Source organism: Babylonia areolata, chromosome 22 (genome assembly GCF_041734735.1).
Source record: "Babylonia areolata isolate BAREFJ2019XMU chromosome 22, ASM4173473v1, whole genome shotgun sequence".
Classification (NCBI taxonomy): domain Eukaryota; kingdom Metazoa; phylum Mollusca; class Gastropoda; order Neogastropoda; family Buccinidae; genus Babylonia; species Babylonia areolata.
This window is the reverse complement of record NC_134897.1, coordinates 9,083,759-9,086,258: the sequence shown is the minus strand read 5'-3', so window position 1 is coordinate 9,086,258 and position 2,500 is coordinate 9,083,759. Positions and strand designations below refer to the sequence as shown.

The 2,500-nt window shown below is 43.3% G+C and overlaps 1 protein-coding gene across 1 annotated transcript in view; it reads right to left on the bottom strand.

Annotated features, from left to right (window-relative positions):
• LOC143297504 (uncharacterized) overlaps nucleotides 1-2,468 on the bottom strand; it is a 16,839-nt gene extending 14,371 nt beyond the window's left edge. Inside the window, exons 1-3 of the mRNA XM_076609904.1 lie at nucleotides 2,428-2,468; nucleotides 1,266-1,329; nucleotides 998-1,149 (exon numbers count right to left, since the gene is read on the bottom strand). Of these exons, the coding sequence (XP_076466019.1) occupies nucleotides 998-1,149; nucleotides 1,266-1,329; nucleotides 2,428-2,468 (257 nt within the window). The remainder of the gene's footprint in view (nucleotides 1-997; nucleotides 1,150-1,265; nucleotides 1,330-2,427) is intronic.
• Between the last annotated feature and the right edge of the window lie 32 nt (nucleotides 2,469-2,500).

Here is a 2,500-nt window from a genome sequence, read left to right as displayed (position 1 = left end):
ATGACTGTCAGCAGCATGTTTTATTTTTTCGGGTGAACCCAGAAATCATTCAAAACTATCAGAGAGCAGCATTTAAAAGACTGATAGGTTTCAACGAATTCTCAAACCCTTAAAATTCCAAGGAAACAACAGAATAAAAGAATATTTGGATGACCCCCTAGATCATTCAAAACTTTCACACATCTCACAAAACTACAACTTGATGGAAAAACTGTTCACATGACCCCCCCAACCCACCCACCCCCACTCCCCTCCCCCCACCCCCATCGTCCCCCGACCCAAATCATTCAAATCTCTAAGAAAGCAGCAGAGTGAAACAGTATTCAGACTCAAACCATCCCCAAAATTTGTTAGCAGTATGAAAATTATGTTCAGACGAACCTTCAAATCATTCCAAACTTTTTATCTAATAAATTAATAAATAGATCAAGTATTTAGTAGAGTGATCTAACCATTCAAAACTTATTGATCCTCAAACATCCGCAGAATTTGTCAGCAGTAAAAAAAAAAATTAATAATAATAATATATGTATATATATATATATATATATATATATATATATATTTTTTTTTTTTTTTTTTTTTTTTTTTAAGATATTAAGTTATTCAGTTGAACATTAAAACCATTTAAAACGTGTTAGGAGTATGAAACAGTGTTCAGATTAAATTTCAAATGTAATTCAGCTCTTGTATTTGTGTATGTCTGAGCAAACACCGAACTTTCCGCTGTGAGGGATTAATAAAGTGATATTGCATTGCATTGTACTGCATTGTATTGTATCATACTGCATTGTATTGCATTGTGTTGTAAAACACTATTCAGACGAACCCTCAAACCATCCCGGCAAAACCTGTTGGCAAACAACATTCAGACGGCGAACCCTCGAACCATGCTAACTTCGCCCCTTTCCATCCACACCCCCACCCCCACCCCCCCAACACACACACACACACACACACACTCCACCACCACCACCCCCACCACCCGACCACAGACCAGAGACCGAACAGGACCATAGATCCATCTGCAACTGATTGGAGGGGTCCAGCAGGTGGCGCGCAGGTGAGGTTGACACGGCCGTTCAGCCAATCACCGCCCCTCACGCGCCGCTGCTTCCGGTGTGGGCGACCCTGGCGGCGCGAGGGGCCCTGGCAAGGGAGATGATCAGGAGCACGTGTTTCGGTTTGTTTTGCCGCCAAGTCTGGCTGGTGTTAGCGTTCTTGCTTGCCTGTTATGTGCGGGGATGTGCTCTCGGCTCCCACACGGGACAGGCGCGCGTAGCGTGCACGTGCACGTGCGTGGCTCTGGTGGCTCCTCCGGGTTGCGTTCTGCAGGGGTTTTCAGTCACACAGTTCAACGCTCGGTCTGAGGAACACGTGCGTATGTGTGCGCGCCCGCTTGAGAGCACGCCGAATACATATGTGTGCGCGCGTGCGCATGATCAAACACTCTGGGTCTAATGCTTTCGTTCTCCGTCATAAACAAAAACGCAACAAACAAACAAAAACGGAAGCACACGCGCGCGCGCGCGCGCGCACACACACACACACACACACACACACACACACACACACACACACACACACACACACACACACACACTATCTTTTCAGCGTGTACATTCTTATTAGTGTTTTGTGCTCTTTTTCGGTCGGTTAAATTTCTCCAAGAACAGACAATAATAACCTCTCGCATAGTTGGACATGAAGCATCTCTCTCTCTCTTTCTTTCTCTCTCTCTCTCTCTCTCTCTCTCTCTCTCTCTCTATATATATATATATATATATATATTATATATATATATATCTTTCACACACACACACACACACACACACACACACACACACACACACACACACACACACACACACACACCGACACACACACACAGGAGCGCACGTCTTGAAGCAAAGCATCTTCACTATCTCGCGTCCCACAGGTTCAGAGGCATCTATGCAAATGTTATTCATTTGATATTTCGTACGTCAAGTTGTCTGACGTTAAAGAACAACAGTTCCGCTATTTGTATTATAATATGTGTAACACATATCGAATGTCCTTGTGTATAGTCTGGTAAAGGTTCTTGTTGAGCCATAGTCATTATGATCATACATTGTTCACTGGTGTGACCATGTGTTATTTTGGCTCAGAACATCACCAGCAAAACTGCAGATTGACTGACAAGAATGTTTTTTGCATATTTCTGTATCAGTGCACTTCGCCATAGCTTGTTCTTGTTGCCATCCCATCCCTTATCTAATTTAATGCAGAGTACAGCAACAAATACAACTGCGCTGAGATAATAAAGTTGTTCTGATTCTGAACACAGTTTGCTGTATGATCTCACCTGATTATTCATTAAGGGTTCAACACGATCTCAGAATACAAACGCGAGCCCAGATCAAAAACAAACGAACACGTGATCACCTCAGAGCTATCGACAGGCGGGTAGCTTCCACATTTTCCATAGTTCTAATTCAGAGATCCTCTGTAGAGTTGC